Source organism: Epinephelus lanceolatus, chromosome 12 (assembly GCF_041903045.1).
Source record: "Epinephelus lanceolatus isolate andai-2023 chromosome 12, ASM4190304v1, whole genome shotgun sequence".
Taxonomy (NCBI): domain Eukaryota; kingdom Metazoa; phylum Chordata; class Actinopteri; order Perciformes; family Serranidae; genus Epinephelus; species Epinephelus lanceolatus.
The window spans coordinates 41,699,826-41,717,048 of record NC_135745.1 but is presented as its reverse complement, the minus strand read 5'-3'; the positions used below and the strand labels follow the sequence as shown (position 1 = coordinate 41,717,048).

At 41.5% G+C, this 17,223-nt stretch overlaps 2 protein-coding genes across 2 annotated transcripts; both read left to right on the top strand.

Moving 5' to 3' along the window:
- Window positions 1–4,683: 4,683 nt before the first annotated feature.
- On the top strand, window positions 4,684–7,121 carry LOC144465114 (tripartite motif-containing protein 16-like). Its single transcript, XM_078173435.1, has one exon. It carries the CDS (start codon window positions 4,974–4,976, stop codon window positions 6,480–6,482), a length of 1,509 nt encoding a protein of 502 aa, XP_078029561.1. The 5' UTR covers window positions 4,684–4,973; the 3' UTR covers window positions 6,483–7,121.
- A 6,039-nt stretch (window positions 7,122–13,160) lies between these two features.
- On the top strand, window positions 13,161–15,587 carry LOC144465113 (tripartite motif-containing protein 16-like). The gene has a single exon (XM_078173434.1). It carries the CDS (start codon window positions 13,440–13,442, stop codon window positions 15,096–15,098), a length of 1,659 nt encoding a protein of 552 aa, XP_078029560.1. The 5' UTR covers window positions 13,161–13,439; the 3' UTR covers window positions 15,099–15,587.
- Window positions 15,588–17,223: the final 1,636 nt, after the last annotated feature.

Below are 17,223 nucleotides of genomic sequence, written 5' to 3'. Positions count from 1 at the left end.
TTGCCTCTCCTTAGCAGTGGTTTCCTAGCAGCTATTTGACCATGAAGGCCTGATTGGCGCAGTCTCCTCTTAACAGTTGTTCTAGAGATGGGTCTGCTGCTAGAACTCTGTGTGGCATTCATCTGGTCTCTGATCTGAGCTGCTGTTAACTTGTGATTTCTGAGGCTGGTGACTCGGATGAACTTATCCTCAGAAGCAGAGGTGACTCTTGGTCTTCCTTTCCTGGGTCGGTCCTCATGTGTGCCAGTTTCGTTGTAGCGCTTGATGGTTTTTGCGACTCCACTTGGGGACACATTTAAAGTTTTTGCAATTTTCCGGACTGACTGACCTTCATTCCTTAAAGTAATGATGGCCACTGGTTTTTCTTTAGTTAGCTGATTGGTTCTTGCCATAATATGAATTTTAACAGTTGTCCAATAGGGCTGTCGGCTGTGTATTAACCTGACTTCTGCACAACACAACTGATGGTCCCAACCCCATTGATAAAGCAAGAAATTCCACTAATTAACCCTGATAAGGCACACCTGTGAAGTGGAAACCATTTCAGGTGACTACCTCTTGAAGCTCATGGAGAGAATGCCAAGAGTGTGCAAAGCAGTAATCAGAGCAAAGGGTGGCTATTTTGAAGAAACTAGAATATAAAACATGTTTTCAGTTATTTCACCTTTTTTTGTTAAGTACATAACTCCACATGTGTTCATTCATAGTTTTGATGCCTTCAGTGAGAATCTACAATGTAAATAGTCATGAAAATAAAGAAAACGCATTGAATGAGAAGGTGTGTCCAAACTTTTGGCCTGTACTGTATAAAAGCTAGACTCCAAAAGTAGAGTAGCTGATCATAATAGGTTAGACCCTGATTGGACCTTTATCCCGTGCAACTGCCTGTCCCTTTAAAGTTTCTGTATGTTTGTAGGTATCTGTCTGTGTGTGTACCTGTGCCTGTACATACATGTGCGTGTGTTTTGACTGTTTTTCTTTTGCAAAGCTGTATAGCAGTTTGTATGTTGTTAAAGAAACATTAAAAATATCTGAAAACAAAACCCAACAAACAAAGAATTACAAGGTTCTGTCTGTGGTCTGAGCGGTTTTGAGACATTGAGCTTCAAAGTTTAGCATTCCAAATAACATCAATGATATGAACCTTTTTGTTTTCAAACTAAAAAGTCCACATTTTGACAGAAAGGTCAGATAGAACCGTATAATTCCAAGGTGACGATCAGCATCTTTCGTCTGCACTGACAGCCCAGTGTTATGAAAAGACCACATTTCCATTGATGAAAGGTTTCTTTAAATGTGGAGACAGAATGAAACTGGAAGATGGCACCACAAGAAAGGAACTTGCTTTAATTCCCGGCTTGTGCCATGGAGCTAACTTCCTTTTTGTTGTCTATCTTCTTCAGAGAGTTGAGTGTCTTATGCAGTGAGCCTGCAGCACTATCAGCAAGATCATTTTGGGAGGAATTAAAGTTGGCATGGGGCTCTTCTGTTATATCCTCCTGAGACCCAAGCTTTTGTTTGCTGTGCATTTTCAACTTCTCCTGGCTTTTTGGGATCAGTTGCACCTGATAAGTATAAAAAACTAAACATTGTCAACTATAATAAGTCCCAGTGTCCTCAAACGAGTACTTCCTAATTAACAGCATCTTGTTACTGGTGTCAAATTTGTTGCCATATCAAACTACAAACATTATTAATCAGAAATAAACAAGTTTCAACCATAACATGTGATCAGGTTTTAGACCTTGTTGACCTTTGTGTCGGGATCAGCTGCAGACTGACTTGGCAGAGATGGCTGCCATCTTGTTTTTACATGATCAGTGTATTGTGCTCTTAAAGCCACTAGATGGCACAAACAGTGTCCACGTATAAGGACAACAGGTCTGAGTTAAGGAGAATGAAAAATAAGGTCAAGCAAAGCCAAAATGTGACGTCCTCATGTGAGGACACTGGGTCTCGGGAAGATATTGAGAACTGGTGTTGAATAAATAAAGTGACTGTGTGGATAAATGAAGTCCCAAATCGTTGAACAGACTTTACTGATGGGGTGTGTGAACAAACTGAAGGTTGACATATAAATACACACGTTTGAAAAAAGTCTTTTCTTCTCGTCTTCGTTCCAGGGGATCAGACAAACCTGATGGAGAAAACGTGACACTGATTTGAGATTATAACTGAGGCACTTTTCCTCCTGTAACTTTCCTCACTGAAACAGCGTCACCACAGTCCTGGATGCCACTCATTTATTTCTCAGCTTCATTTCCTATCTATAGTATTTAGTATCATTTTTTGTTTATGCTCATTTTGATGCAGATAATAATTTGTGCCCTCAGAATTCCCTCAAGTTTAATTTGTTATTGAAACATTTAGTAGTTTGGAGCCAAAAATGGCCACTAGATGTGGCCAGCAGACGCATGATTTATTCCTGAATTTGAGCTCTTATTTTAAAGTTCTAACTTTAATTGTAAACATTTATAATGTGTATACATGACAGTATTAATAAGAGGAGAATGTCCCCAGCAGACAGCACTTTGCAGAGACACTAGAAATCCAAAACATTAAACCACCACTGGGATATTTGAACTGTGTTACTGGGGATTTTGGGGGAAGTCTCATTTCAGCGGTTGCACAAAGTTCCATCAATCAGAGCAACCTCAAACCAGAAGTTGTGGCATTTCCCTTTCAAAGTAGAACAGGGTGATGAGTGGTAGAAAATGAATCAAGTCACTTGATAATCAGCTCTTTTTTTCATTTTACATCCACTTGAACCCCTCTATTTTTCACTTCTCACACATTTCATCACTCCCATTACTAATATTTTCATAACTTCCAGTTTGTTGAATCACGTTTTGCTCCTTCACACACTTTCCTTAAATGACACTTTTGTGTTGTGAGTGATGATTGATGAATGTAAGGTGGGGAAAATGATGAAATATGGTTTTGTTTTCATCAAGTTACGATTGCTTTAATCAAACCAGATTTACAATGAATCAAATAACTCCTCACTCCACTCCTCATAATGTGTTGCAGAGCAGTAAAAAGAAACTCAAGGTTAAAGGTCAAGAACAAAATAAAAGCAGGTGAAAGTATTTTTTAAATGTTATCCTTGACCTCCTCTGTTCAGGGATGTAGCACCACATATTGGAACCTTTGCATAAGCAGTCTGTGTGGGCCCCGCACTTTTCCCCTCTTGATCCATCTCTCTCTCACACACCTTTTGAATACTTTTCTTATTAAGTCAGTTTGCTTTCTTTCCCTTTCCTTTCTTCCTTTCTTCCTTTCTTCCTTACTTCCTTTCTCTTGCTTGGGGAAAGACCATAGACTGTCTATAATAATGGATGGAGCTACTGTGATGTCACCTTTGGGTTTTGTGGACTCAAGTTCGGCATTTCAGCCGTGGCCATCTTGGTTTTTGGAGCCAGAAGTGACCATATTTGGAGGAGAGGGTGGAGCTGTGGACTGTAGCGACTCCTCGCAGACAACCTGTCACTCAAAGCAGCCCCGCCCATAACCCTCTGAAACCTGAGCAAACTGGCTTTATTTCTTTAAACACACGTGAAAAAGGCAACTAAAGAAGAAATGACCCAAAAATTTATTAAAAATTAAAAACAAGAAAATGTGAAAAATGAAACAACCTGGAAAGAGCGCTTAAAAATTGGAATAATTCTGTAACATCATTTTAAAATGTAATAAGCATAACAATAAATAAATAGTTTTAAAAAAAAATCTAAATCTTTATTTACTTTTTTTTTTGGTCATTAAAAAATCTTCTCACCAATTTCTCATTGTCTTTTTTTCATGTTTCCTCACCACTGAGCTCAGGGTTCAAAGGGTTAAATATGTGTAACTTTGGGCCTTAAAAAAAAAATGTTACGTTAAAATTCACCCCGTGTACAGTTGTTACGAGTGTAGAAATTAGCTATAGAGACCAAAACTGTTTTTGTAGCAGGCTGTAAACATGTTTACTAAACATTATTACTTGGGGCAAATAAATAAATGAATTAAATAAAAAAATATAAAAAACTATATCATTACGTCTAAACATATACATGATGAAAATATCCATTATAAAAATAATGATAAATCTTGCAATTAGCCTGTAGATGTTTTCCCAGTTGTGCTTATTTAAATGTTGTTGCTCATCGTCCTCCTTTTATTTTGAAATCCCTGACCGCAACCTGTATTGTTTCCTGTTTTCAGTTTAACAGCTGATGGTGAATATAAGAAAGAAACCTTTTTATATTCACCTGTACAAACATGTCACAAACTAAAGTGCAGAACCAAATAATCTGGTGCATTCAGGTCCTGTGGGGATTCAGAGCTGCACCAAGTAACTCATTTGAATCAGCTGTTTAAATGCATTTATCATCAAAATACATCTTTTACTCAAAATGACTTTCTGAATTGAATCTGTTTTCTCTCAAACATAACTTAAAGACTTTCATCTGCTAATAGTTTAATTGTTGGAGTTTCATTACCTTTACAGCAGTGATTAAATTCTGTGTCTCATATTTACTGTTTTAGAATTATTGTAAACAATCATGAGTTTGATGAAACTTAATTACGGGACAGTTTAGAAAACTGTGGAGCCGTCTCCAAACCCTCTGATTCTTAGAAGAGTTTACCTCCTAAAGGATGAAGTGATCAGTGTTTTTAAATGAGAAATGAGCTCTGTTGTAAACAAGTGTTAAACACACAGTATCTCTGTCAAACTGCTCCTCTTCCTGGAATGACTCAGAGCTTGATGAGCCCTCCCTCCTCTTCCTGCTCTCACACACACAGCCAGCTCCACTCTGTCCACACATTTCCTTGTTCCCTCCCCTTCAGATCTACAGTGTGTAACCAACACTGTGGTGACGTGACAGAGCTGACAGACTCCATTCACTGCAGGAACACATGATGTTTAGATCAGAGCTCAAACTAGTTTCACTTCTCAGAGAGTGAAACTCACACAGTCACTGCCACGAGGTGAAATGGCGCAGAAAGGAGTTGAGCTGGACCGAGAAACCTTCTCTTGTTCCATCTGTCTGGATCTACTGAAGGATCCGGGGACTCTTCCCTGTGGACACAGCTACTGCATCAACTGTATTCAAAGCTTCTGGGATGGAGAGGATGAGAAGAGAATCTACAGCTGCCCTCAGTGTAGGCAGAGCTTCACACCGAGGCCTGTCCTGAGGAAAAACACCATGTTAACAGATTTAGTGGAGAAACTGAAGAAGACTGGACTCCAAGCGGCTCCTGCTGATCACTGCTATGCTGGAGCTGAAGATGTGTCCTGTGATGTCTGCACTGGGAGGAAACTGAAAGCCTTCAAGTCCTGTCTGCAGTGTGTGGCCTCTTACTGTGAGAAACACCTCCAGCCTCATCGTGACTCGGCTCCATTCAAGAAACACAAGCTGGTGGAGCCCTCCAAGAAGCTGCAGGAGAACATCTGCTCTCGTCATGATGAGGTGATGAAGATGTTCTGCCGCACTGATCAGCAGTGTATCTGTTATCTCTGCTCTGTGGATGAACATAAAGGCCACGACACAGTGTCAGCTGCAGCAGAAAGGACTGAGAGGCAGAGAGAGCTGGAGGGGAGTCGACAAAACATCCAGCAGAGAATCCAGGACACAGAGAAAGATGTGAAGCTGCTCCAACAGGAGGTGGAGGCTATCAGTCGCTCTGCTGATAAAGCAGTGGAGCACAGTGAGAAGATCTTCACTGAGCTGATCCGTCTCATGGAGAAAAGACGCTCTGATGTGAAGCAGCAGCTCAGATGGCAGCAGGAAACTGAAGTGAGTCGAGTCAAAGAGCTTCAGGAGAAGCTGGAGCAGGAGATCACTGAGCTGAAGAGGAAAGACGCTGAGCTGAAGAAGCTCTCACACACAGAGGATCACAAGCAGTTTCTACACAACTACCCCTCACTGTCAGCACTCAGTGAAGCCACACACTCATCCAGCATCAACATCCGTCCTCACCGCTACTTTGAGGACGTGACAGCGGCTGTGTCAGGAGTCAGAGATAAACTACAGGACGCTCTGAGGGACACATGGACAAATGCCTCACTGACAGGGACTGAAGTGGATGTTTTACTGCCACAACCAGAGCCCAAGACCAGAGCTGAGTTCTTCAGATATTCACGTCACATCACACTGGATCCAAACACAGCACACACATGGCTGTTATTATCTGAGGGGAACAGGAAAGTGACATTCATGAGACAACAACAGTCTTATTCTAAACACCCAGACAGATTCACTGGATGTTGTCAGGTCCTGAGTAGAGAGAGTCTGACTGGACGTTGTTACTGGGAGGTGGAGTGGAGAGGAGGAGTTTATGTAGCAGTCGCATACAAGAATATCAGCAGAGCAGGGGGTGAATGTAGATTTGGACACAGTGACAAATCATGGGCATTAAGATGTGTCAACAGTTATGAGTTTTATCACAACAGTGTCAAAACTCCCGTCTCAGGTCCTCGGTCCTCCAGAGTAGGAGTGTAACTGGATCACAGTGCAGGTATTCTGTCCTTCTACAGCGTCTCTGAAACCATGACTCTCCTCCACAGAGTCCAGACCACATTCACTCAGCCTCTCTATGCTGGACTTTGTCTTTGTTCTGATTCCACAGCTGAGTTGTGTCAAGTCAAATAGTCAGAAGTCATTTAAGGGTTAAACTCTGTGTTTGGTCTCCATGTTTGTTGCTGACAGCTGATTGTTGTGGCGTTTCTTCACTGCACACAGATCAGCTGTCAGTCAAACATTGTGGGCGGGACTTTGACATCTTCTCCTGAGTTGCTGTGTAAATGTTTGAGTGTGTGTAGGTGGCGCTCCTTCCTGTGTGTGTCACCTCCTTTATCCTCCACACTTTGTTGTCTTTGTGTTCATCTGTAAAGAAATGTATAATCACATTTATTTGTTTGGCAGACCAAATGTTGTTGTTGTTATGAGGTTTTATAGAAGTGTAATGATCCTGATCATAATCAATAAGGACATCATTCATTATTGTCTTGTACACAGCTGAGATTCTTGTGTGGATGAAGTGAATCTGAACATGAAATCACTGAACAAGAGTCATTTAATAGTGTTTGCTTTCTGTTTTTGTGTCCATGAACATCAAATAAATTTGGATGCAGATCATAATTTGTGTCGTCACAAGTCATTCAAGTGAAATTTGTTATTTAAATCTTTGTTTTGATCAGATGTGGCCAGCACAAACATGATTTGTTCCTGAGCTTGTAGATTACAGGCCAAAGACTGTTGTGGTTGGAGAACTGTGTCACAAAGTCCTCCTCAGTCCTGCTTCTCCCATTCTGCCTCTCTGTCCCTCCCTCCAGCCCCCTGCATCACCTCCATCCATCCACCAGATGTCCTCACACTTTCCCTCCTGTCCCAGTCACCTGACTCTCTCATTCACCTGCTCACCTGTTTCCACTTTCCCTCATCAGCCCTGCAGTATAGAAGCGCCACGTTTCCACTCATTCCCTGACAGACTGTTTTTTTCATGTCTTCTCACCACTGAGCTTCAAAAAGTTAAATATGTGTAACTTTGGGCCTAACTGTTTTTCTAGCAGGCTGTAAACATGTTTACTAAACATACAAAATAAATAAGTGAATAAAATAAAAAAAAATATGAAAAACATATAATTAAATCTAAACATGTACAGTACAGGCCAAAAGTTTGGACACACCTTCTCATTCAATGCGTTTTCTTTATTTTCATGACTATTTACATTGTAGATTCTCACTGAAGGCATCAAAACTATGAATGAACACATGTGGAGTTATGTACTTAACAAAAAAAGGTGAAATAACTGAAAACATGTTTTATATTCTAGTTTCTTCAAAATAGCCACCCTTTGCTCTGATTACTGCTTTGCACACTCTTGGCATTCTCTCCATGAGCTTCAAGAGGTAGTCACCTGAAATGGTTTTCCAACAGTCTTGAAGGAGTTCCCAGAGGTGTTTAGCACTTGTTGGCCCCTTTGCCTTCACTCTGCGGTCCAGCTCACCCCAAACCATCTCGATTGGGTTCAGGTCCGGTGACTGTGGAGGCCAGGTCATCTGCCGCAGCACTCCATCACTCTCCTTCTTGGTCAAATAGCCCTTACACAGCCTGGAGGTGTGTTTGGGGTCATTGTCCTGTTGAAAAATAAATGATCGTCCAACTAAACGCAAACCGGATGGGATGGCATGTCGCTGCAGGATGCTGTGGTAGCCATGCTGGTTCAGTGTGCCTTCAATTTTGAATAAATCCCCAACAGTGTCACCAGCAAAACACCCCCACACCATCACACCTCCTCCTCCATGCTTCACAGTGGGAACCAGGCATGTGGAATCCATCCGTTCACCTTTTCTGCGTCTCACAAAGACACGGCGGTTGGAACCAAAGATCTCAAATTTGGACTCATCAGACCAAAGCACAGATTTCCACTGGTCTAATGTCCATTCCTTGTGTTTCTTGGCCCAAACAAATCTCTTCTGCTTGTTGCCTCTCCTTAGCAGTGGTTTCCTAGCAGCTATTTGACCATGAAGGCCTGATTGGCGCAGTCTCCTCTTAACAGTTGTTCTAGAGATGGGTCTGCTGCTAGAACTCTGTGTGGCATTCATCTGGTCTCTGATCTGAGCTGCTGTTAACTTGCGATTTCTGAGGCTGGTGACTCGGATGAACTTATCCTCAGAAGCAGAGGTGACTCTTGGTCTTCCTTTCCTGGGTCGGTCCTCATGTGTGCCAGTTTCGTTGTAGCGCTTGATGGTTTTTGCGACTCCACTTGGGGACACATTTAAAGTTTTTGCAATTTTCCGGACTGACTGACCTTCATTTCTTAAAGTAATGATGGCCACTGGTTTTTCTTTAGTTAGCTGATTGGTTCTTGCCATAATATGAATTTTAACAGTTGTCCAATAGGGCTGTTGGCTGTGTATTAACCTGACTTCTGCACAACACAACTGATGGTCCCAACCCCATTGATAAAGCAAGAAATTCCACTAATTAACCCTGATAAGGCACACCTGTGAAGTGGAAACCATTTCAGGTGACTACCTCTTGAAGCTCATGGAGAGAATGCCAAGAGTGTGCAAAGCAGTAATCAGAGCAAAGGGTGGCTATTTTGAAGAAACTAGAATATAAAACATGTTTTCAGTTATTTCACCTTTTTTTGTTAAGTACATAACTCCACATGTGTTCATTCATAGTTTTGATGCCTTCAGTGAGAATCTACAATGTAAATAGTCATGAAAATAAAGAAAACGCATTGAATGAGAAGGTGTGTCCAAACTTTTGGCCTGTACTGTATAAAAGCTAGACTCCAAAAGTAGAGTAGCTGATCATAATAGGTTAGACCCTGATTGGACCTTTATCCCGTGCAACTGCCTGTCCCTTTAAAGTTTCTGTATGTTTGTAGGTATCTGTCTGTGTGTGTACCTGTGCCTGTACATACATGTGCGTGTGTTTTGACTGTTTTTCTTTTGCAAAGCTGTATAGCAGTTTGTATGTTGTTAAAGAAACATTAAAAATATCTGAAAACAAAACCCAACAAACAAAGAATTACAAGGTTCTGTCTGTGGTCTGAGCGGTTTTGAGACATTGAGCTTCAAAGTTTAGCATTCCAAATAACATCAATGATATGAACCTTTTTGTTTTCAAACTAAAAAGTCCACATTTTGACAGAAAGGTCAGATAGAACCGTATAATTCCAAGGTGACGATCAGCATCTTTCGTCTGCACTGACAGCCCAGTGTTATGAAAAGACCACATTTCCATTGATGAAAGGTTTCTTTAAATGTGGAGACAGAATGAAACTGGAAGATGGCACCACAAGAAAGGAACTTGCTTTAATTCCCGGCTTGTGCCATGGAGCTAACTTCCTTTTTGTTGTCTATCTTCTTCAGAGAGTTGAGTGTCTTATGCAGTGAGCCTGCAGCACTATCAGCAAGATCATTTTGGGAGGAATTAAAGTTGGCATGGGGCTCTTCTGTTATATCCTCCTGAGACCCAAGCTTTTGTTTGCTGTGCATTTTCAACTTCTCCTGGCTTTTTGGGATCAGTTGCACCTGATAAGTATAAAAAACTAAACATTGTCAACTATAATAAGTCCCAGTGTCCTCAAACGAGTACTTCCTAATTAACAGCATCTTGTTACTGGTGTCAAATTTGTTGCCATATCAAACTACAAACATTATTAATCAGAAATAAACAAGTTTCAACCATAACATGTGATCAGGTTTTAGACCTTGTTGACCTTTGTGTCGGGATCAGCTGCAGACTGACTTGGCAGAGATGGCTGCCATCTTGTTTTTACATGATCAGTGTATTGTGCTCTTAAAGCCACTAGATGGCACAAACAGTGTCCACGTATAAGGACAACAGGTCTGAGTTAAGGAGAATGAAAAATAAGGTCAAGCAAAGCCAAAATGTGACGTCCTCATGTGAGGACACTGGGTCTCGGGAAGATATTGAGAACTGGTGTTGAATAAATAAAGTGACTGTGTGGATAAATGAAGTCCCAAATCGTTGAACAGACTTTACTGATGGGGTGTGTGAACAAACTGAAGGTTGACATATAAATACACACGTTTGAAAAAAGTCTTTTCTTCTCGTCTTCGTTCCAGGGGATCAGACAAACCTGATGGAGAAAACGTGACACTGATTTGAGATTATAACTGAGGCACTTTTCCTCCTGTAACTTTCCTCACTGAAACAGCGTCACCACAGTCCTGGATGCCACTCATTTATTTCTCAGCTTCATTTCCTATCTATAGTATTTAGTATCATTTTTTGTTTATGCTCATTTTGATGCAGATAATAATTTGTGCCCTCAGAATTCCCTCAAGTTTAATTTGTTATTGAAACATTTAGTAGTTTGGAGCCAAAAATGGCCACTAGATGTGGCCAGCAGACGCATGATTTATTCCTGAATTTGAGCTCTTATTTTAAAGTTCTAACTTTAATTGTAAACATTTATAATGTGTATACATGACAGTATTAATAAGAGGAGAATGTCCCCAGCAGACAGCACTTTGCAGAGACACTAGAAATCCAAAACATTAAACCACCACTGGGATATTTGAACTGTGTTACTGGGGATTTTGGGGGAAGTCTCATTTCAGCGGTTGCACAAAGTTCCATCAATCAGAGCAACCTCAAACCAGAAGTTGTGGCATTTCCCTTTCAAAGTAGAACAGGGTGATGAGTGGTAGAAAATGAATCAAGTCACTTGATAATCAGCTCTTTTTTTCATTTTACATCCACTTGAACCCCTCTATTTTTCACTTCTCACACATTTCATCACTCCCATTACTAATATTTTCATAACTTCCAGTTTGTTGAATCACGTTTTGCTCCTTCACACACTTTCCTTAAATGACACTTTTGTGTTGTGAGTGATGATTGATGAATGTAAGGTGGGGAAAATGATGAAATATGGTTTTGTTTTCATCAAGTTACGATTGCTTTAATCAAACCAGATTTACAATGAATCAAATAACTCCTCACTCCACTCCTCATAATGTGTTGCAGAGCAGTAAAAAGAAACTCAAGGTTAAAGGTCAAGAACAAAATAAAAGCAGGTGAAAGTATTTTTTAAATGTTATCCTTGACCTCCTCTGTTCAGGGATGTAGCACCACATATTGGAACCTTTGCATAAGCAGTCTGTGTGGGCCCCGCACTTTTCCCCTCTTGATCCATCTCTCTCTCACACACCTTTTGAATACTTTTCTTATTAAGTCAGTTTGCTTTCTTTCCCTTTCCTTTCTTCCTTTCTTCCTTTCTTCCTTACTTCCTTTCTCTTGCTTGGGGAAAGACCATAGACTGTCTATAATAATGGATGGAGCTACTGTGATGTCACCTTTGGGTTTTGTGGACTCAAGTTCGGCATTTCAGCCGTGGCCATCTTGGTTTTTGGAGCCAGAAGTGACCATATTTGGAGGAGAGGGTGGAGCTGTGGACTGTAGCGACTCCTCGCAGACAACCTGTCACTCAAAGCAGCCCCGCCCATAACCCTCTGAAACCTGAGCAAACTGGCTTTATTTCTTTAAACACACGTGAAAAAGGCAACTAAAGAAGAAATGACCCAAAAATTTATTAAAAATTAAAAACAAGAAAATGTGAAAAATGAAACAACCTGGAAAGAGCGCTTAAAAATTGGAATAATTCTGTAACATCATTTTAAAATGTAATAAGCATAACAATAAATAAATAGTTTTAAAAAAAAATCTAAATCTTTATTTACTTTTTTTTTTGGTCATTAAAAAATCTTCTCACCAATTTCTCATTGTCTTTTTTTCATGTTTCCTCACCACTGAGCTCAGGGTTCAAAGGGTTAAATATGTGTAACTTTGGGCCTTAAAAAAAAAATGTTACGTTAAAATTCACCCCGTGTACAGTTGTTACGAGTGTAGAAATTAGCTATAGAGACCAAAACTGTTTTTGTAGCAGGCTGTAAACATGTTTACTAAACATTATTACTTGGGGCAAATAAATAAATGAATTAAATAAAAAAATATAAAAAACTATATCATTACGTCTAAACATATACATGATGAAAATATCCATTATAAAAATAATGATAAATCTTGCAATTAGCCTGTAGATGTTTTCCCAGTTGTGCTTATTTAAATGTTGTTGCTCATCGTCCTCCTTTTATTTTGAAATCCCTGACCGCAACCTGTATTGTTTCCTGTTTTCAGTTTAACAGCTGATGGTGAATATAAGAAAGAAACCTTTTTATATTCACCTGTACAAACATGTCACAAACTAAAGTGCAGAACCAAATAATCTGGTGCATTCAGGTCCTGTGGGGATTCAGAGCTGCACCAAGTAACTCATTTGAATCAGCTGTTTAAATGCATTTATCATCAAAATACATCTTTTACTCAAAATGACTTTCTGAATTGAATCTGTTTTCTCTCAAACATAACTTAAAGACTTTCATCTGCTAATAGTTTAATTGTTGGAGTTTCATTACCTTTACAGCAGTGATTAAATTCTGTGTCTCATATTTACTGTTTTAGAATTATTGTAAACAATCATGAGTTTGATGAAACTTAATTACGGGACAGTTTAGAAAACTGTGGAGCCGTCTCCAAACCCTCTGATTCTTAGAAGAGTTTACCTCCTAAAGGATGAAGTGATCAGTGTTTTTAAATGAGAAATGAGCTCTGTTGTAAACAAGTGTTAAACACACAGTATCTCTGTCAAACTGCTCCTCTTCCTGGAATGACTCAGAGCTTGATGAGCCCTCCCTCCTCTTCCTGCTCTCACACACACAGCCAGCTCCACTCTGTCCACACATTTCCTTGTTCCCTCCCCTTCAGATCTACAGTGTGTAACCAACACTGTGGTGACGTGACAGAGCTGACAGACTCCATTCACTGCAGGAACACATGATGTTTAGATCAGAGCTCAAACTAGTTTCACTTCTCAGAGAGTGAAACTCACACAGTCACTGCCACGAGGTGAAATGGCGCAGAAAGGAGTTGAGCTGGACCGAGAAACCTTCTCTTGTTCCATCTGTCTGGATCTACTGAAGGATCCGGGGACTCTTCCCTGTGGACACAGCTACTGCATCAACTGTATTCAAAGCTTCTGGGATGGAGAGGATGAGAAGAGAATCTACAGCTGCCCTCAGTGTAGGCAGAGCTTCACACCGAGGCCTGTCCTGAGGAAAAACACCATGTTAACAGATTTAGTGGAGAAACTGAAGAAGACTGGACTCCAAGCGGCTCCTGCTGATCACTGCTATGCTGGAGCTGAAGATGTGTCCTGTGATGTCTGCACTGGGAGGAAACTGAAAGCCTTCAAGTCCTGTCTGCAGTGTGTGGCCTCTTACTGTGAGAAACACCTCCAGCCTCATCGTGACTCGGCTACATTCAAGAAACACAAGCTGGTGGAGCCCTCCAAGAAGCTGCAGGAGAACATCTGCTCTCGTCATGATGAGGTGATGAAGATGTTCTGCCGCACTGATCAGCAGTGTATCTGTTATCTCTGCTCTGTGGATGAACATAAAGGCCACGACACAGTGTCAGCTGCAGCAGAAAGGACTGAGAGGCAGAGAGAGCTGGAGGGGAGTCGACAAAACATCCAGCAGAGAATCCAGGACACAGAGAAAGACGTGAAGCTGCTCCAACAGGAGGTGGAGGCTATCAGTCGCTCTGCTGATAAAGCAGTGGAGCACAGTGAGAAGATCTTCACTGAGCTGATCCGTCTCATGGAGAAAAGACGCTCTGATGTGAAGCAGCAGCTCAGATGGCAGCAGGAAACTGAAGTGAGTCGAGTCAAAGAGCTTCAGGAGAAGCTGGAGCAGGAGATCACTGAGCTGAAGAGGAAAGACGCTGAGCTGAAGAAGCTCTCACACACAGAGGATCACAAGCAGTTTCTACACAACTACCCCTCACTGTCAGCACTCAGTGAAGCCACACACTCATCCAGCATCAACATCCGTCCTCGCCGCTACTTTGAGGACGTGACAGCGGCTGTGTCAGGAGTCAGAGATAAAGTACAGGACGCTCTGAGGGACACATGGACAAACGTCTCACTGACAGGGACTGAAGTGGATGTTTTACTGCCACAACCAGAGCCCAAGACCAGAGCTGAGTTCTTCAGATATTCACGTCACATCACACTGGATCCAAACACAGCACACACATGGCTGTTATTATCTGAGGGGAACAGGAAAGTGACATTCATGAGACAACAACAGTCTTATTCTAAACACCCAGACAGATTCACTGGATGTTGTCAGGTCCTGAGTAGAGAGAGTCTGACTGGACGTTGTTACTGGGAGGTGGAGTGGAGAGGAGGAGTTTATGTAGCAGTCGCATACAAGAATATCAGCAGAGCAGGGGGTGAATGTAGATTTGGACACAATGACAAATCATGGGCATTAAGATGTGTCAACAGTTATGAGTTTTATCACAACAGTGTCAAAACTCCCGTCTCAGGTCCTCGGTCCTCCAGAGTAGGAGTGTACCTGGATCACAGTGCAGGTATTCTGTCCTTCTACAGCGTCTCTGAAACCATGACTCTCCTCCACAGAGTCCAGACCACATTCACTCAGCCTCTCTATGCTGGACTTTGTCTTTGTTCTGATTCCACAGCTGAGTTGTGTCAAGTCAAATAGTCAGAAGTCATTTAAGGGTTAAACTCTGTGTTTGGTCTCCATGTTTGTTGCTGACAGCTGATTGTTGTGGCGTTTCTTCACTGCACACAGATCAGCTGTCAGTCAAACATTGTGGGCGGGACTTTGACATCTTCTCCTGAGTTGTTGTGTAAATGTTTGAGTGTGTGTAGGTGGCGCTCCTTCCTGTGTGTGTCACCTCCTTTATCCTCCACACTTTGTTGTCTTTGTGTTCATCTGTAAAGAAATCTATAATCACATTTATTTGTTTGGCAGACCAAATGTTGTTGTTGTTATGAGGTTTTATAGAAGTGTAATGATTCTGATCATAATCAATAAGGACATCATTCATTATTGTCTTGTACACAGCTGAGATTCTTGTGTGGATGAAGTGAATCTGAACATGAAATCACTGAACAAGAGTCATTTAATAGTGTTTGCTTTCTGTTTTTGTGTCCATGAACATCAAATAAATTTGGATGCAGATCATAATTTGTGTCGTCACAAGTCATTCAAGTGAAATTTGTTATTTAAATCTTTGTTTTGATCAGATGTGGCCAGCACAAACATGATTTGTTCCTGAGCTTGTAGATTACAGGCCAAAGACTGTTGTGGTTGGAGAACTGTGTCACAAAGTCCTCCTCAGTCCTGCTTCTCCCATTCTGCCTCTCTGTCCCTCCCTCCAGCCCCCTGCATCACCTCCATCCATCCACCAGATGTCCTCACACTTTCCCTCCTGTCCCAGTCACCTGACTCTCTCATTCACCTGCTCACCTGTTTCCACTTTCCCTCATCAGCCCTGCAGTATAGAAGCGCCACGTTTCCACTCATTCCCTGACAGACTGTTTTTTTCATGTCTTCTCACCACTGAGCTTCAAAAAGTTAAATATGTGTAACTTTGGGCCTAACTGTTTTTCTAGCAGGCTGTAAACATGTTTACTAAACATACAAAATAAATAAGTGAATAAAATAAAAAAAAATATGAAAAACATATAATTAAATCTAAACATGTACAGTACAGGCCAAAAGTTTGGACACACCTTCTCATTCAATGCGTTTTCTTTATTTTCATGACTATTTACATTGTAGATTCTCACTGAAGGCATCAAAACTATGAATGAACACATGTGGAGTTATGTACTTAACAAAAAAAGGTGAAATAACTGAAAACATGTTTTATATTCTAGTTTCTTCAAAATAGCCACCCTTTGCTCTGATTACTGCTTTGCACACTCTTGGCATTCTCTCCATGAGCTTCAAGAGGTAGTCACCTGAAATGGTTTTCCAACAGTCTTGAAGGAGTTCCCAGAGGTGTTTAGCACTTGTTGGCCCCTTTGCCTTCACTCTGCGGTCCAGCTCACCCCAAACCATCTCGATTGGGTTCAGGTCCGGTGACTGTGGAGGCCAGGTCATCTGCCGCAGCACTCCATCACTCTCCTTCTTGGTCAAATAGCCCTTACACAGCCTGGAGGTGTGTTTGGGGTCATTGTCCTGTTGAAAAATAAATGATCGTCCAACTAAACGCAAACCGGATGGGATGGCATGTCGCTGCAGGATGCTGTGGTAGCCATGCTGGTTCAGTGTGCCTTCAATTTTGAATAAATCCCCAACAGTGTCACCAGCAAAACACCCCCACACCATCACACCTCCTCCTCCATGCTTCACAGTGGGAACCAGGCATGTGGAATCCATCCGTTCACCTTTTCTGCGTCTCACAAAGACACGGCGGTTGGAACCAAAGATCTCAAATTTGGACTCATCAGACCAAAGCACAGATTTCCACTGGTCTAATGTCCATTCCTTGTGTTTCTTGGCCCAAACAAATCTCTTCTGCTTGTTGCCTCTCCTTAGCAGTGGTTTCCTAGCAGCTATTTGACCATGAAGGCCTGATTGGCGCAGTCTCCTCTTAACAGTTGTTCTAGAGATGGGTCTGCTGCTAGAACTCTGTGTGGCATTCATCTGGTCTCTGATCTGAGCTGCTGTTAACTTGTGATTTCTGAGGCTGGTGACTCGGATGAACTTATCCTCAGAAGCAGAGGTGACTCTTGGTCTTCCTTTCCTGGGTCGGTCCTCATGTGTGCCAGTTTGGTTGTAGCGCTTGATGGTTTTTGCGACTCCACTTGGGGAC